General features: G+C 44.5%; 1 protein-coding gene across 1 annotated transcript; it reads right to left on the bottom strand.

Annotated features, from left to right (window-relative positions):
- Positions 1-314: 314 nt before the first annotated feature.
- On the bottom strand, positions 315-773 carry LOC102851772 (immunoglobulin iota chain-like). Its single transcript, XM_006898081.1, has 2 exons — positions 728-773; positions 315-628 (listed from the first exon to the last, which is right to left on the bottom strand). Exons 1-2 carry the CDS (start codon positions 771-773, stop codon positions 315-317), a joined length of 360 nt encoding a protein of 119 aa, XP_006898143.1.
- Positions 774-1,673: the final 900 nt, after the last annotated feature.

Here is a 1,673-nt window from a genome sequence, read left to right as displayed (position 1 = left end):
ATCAGTGTCTCTGAAGTTTAGTCGCAATATTTATCGGTCAAAGGTGATGGGAGGGGGTAGGTTAAGCAAATGGGAAAGATCTTGTGTGAAAAACTATGTGTACAGTGTATAAACTAGTATAAAATAAAAATTATGTATGTAAAAGCTATCACAAGTTTGAGTCTCCTCTTGGAAAACTCACATTTTCTTCAAGAAATTTACATCCTTGAAGGTTGAGTACATCTGACCCTTTCTAGAGGCACCTGCTAGCCTTGTCAATAGGGCAGAGAGAAGAATTTTTGTCTTAATTCCTCATCTGTATGGGTCACTGTGCTTTACCCATTGCTGTGAGATACACCACAAATGTAGTCAGCTTCATCATTGGTCTGGATGTTGGACAGAGTCAAGTAGCGGTCTGCACCAGAGCTGGAGCCTGAGAAGCGATCAGGGATCCCATCTCCTCTGGATCCTGTCATACCACTGCTGCCCAAACTCATCACAAAGCAAGGGCTTTTCCCTGGATTCTGCTGATACCATTCAATTCTGTAGGTGCTGTGTTCACTGCTCAGAGTGCAGGTGAGCTTGGCTGATGCTCCCAGGGAAGCAGATACAGAGGGCGACTGAGTCAGCACAGGCTGAGAGAGGCACCCTGAAAACACAGACACATATCTTAGAGGAGGGAAAAAAAGGAGGACATGCCTGGAGTAGGTTTTAGAGGTAATTTCAAGAAACTGAGAAGCCTCCTAACCTGTGCAGTAAAGGAAGAAGGTGAGAAGAAGTGTGATCCAGGTCATGGTGTAGACACTTCTGAGTTCTGCTGAGACAGATCCCACATAGGCCTCTCTTATCTGCTCTAGAGCAGAACATGCAAATATTCTCTTGTCCAGCTACTGTCTCCTTCATTTCTGTTTGTACCTTCAAGGGCTGGGTGCCTTTTGGGGGTGAGGACTTGGCCTGTCTTGCCCTCTAGAGGCCCAGATAGAAACCAGCTGCTGGGTTGACTACTGAGCAGAGAGAAGGACAAGTGTGTGGTTTCCAAGTTGTGCTTCCCCTGCTCACCCTATAGTCATAGGCACACAGTGCTCCCTTGTCCAAAACACTTTTTTCTGACCAGATGAGAGCTGATCCTGATAGATATTCTCAGTTTTTCCTTGTCCTGACCAGGGTCTGCTGTCTTCCCTTTGGGGGAGGGGACTTCTCACCTCTTTCAGTCTCTAAATTGATGTTTTGTTCTCAGCAAGAGTCAGACACAATATAATTAATTTCACGTTATAAGGAGTCCTCCACCAGCAGCTACACAGGAAAAACATGGGCACTCTCCTCCCATTAAATGTTCAGCTTTGGAAACCTGGAGGAGAGTCTTTCCACAATGACTTTGAATTTTGTATATACATTGTTGTTAGCTGCAATCAAATTCTGGCTCATAGCATCTCTATGCTTAACAGATTGAAGCCTTACTAGGTCTTGTGCCATCCTCACAATTTCTTCTGTACCTTAGCCCATTCTTGTAGATACAATATTAACCCACCTGTAATCAAGTGAGAAACAGGACAGTTCAGACACGAACTCTCTTCATAGACTTCTGGAGAAGCCAGGCTTTGTACAGGATTCTTCACTTTGCTGGGACACTGAAAGAGTAGGGAGTGTTGTTGTTGTTATTATATGCCATTGAGTCGCTTGAGACTCATAGAGAT

Source organism: Elephantulus edwardii, unplaced genomic scaffold (genome assembly GCF_000299155.1).
Source record: "Elephantulus edwardii isolate Elephantulus edwardi_28Jun2011 unplaced genomic scaffold, EleEdw1.0 scaffold00219, whole genome shotgun sequence".
NCBI classification, from domain to species: Eukaryota; Metazoa; Chordata; class Mammalia; order Macroscelidea; family Macroscelididae; genus Elephantulus; species Elephantulus edwardii.
This window is presented reverse-complemented; position numbering and strand designations above follow the sequence as displayed.

What these genes read in the sequence shown, in the direction of transcription:
- LOC102851772 (XM_006898081.1), bottom strand. Translation starts at nt 773, where the DNA reads ATGACCTGGATCACACTTCTTCTCACCTTCTTCCTTTACTGCACAG. An exon ending in CTTCTTCCTTTACTGCACAG is followed by an intron (nt 629 to 727) that starts GTTAGGAGGCTT and finishes CTGTGTTTTCAG; the next exon opens with GGTGCCTCTCTCAGCCTGTG.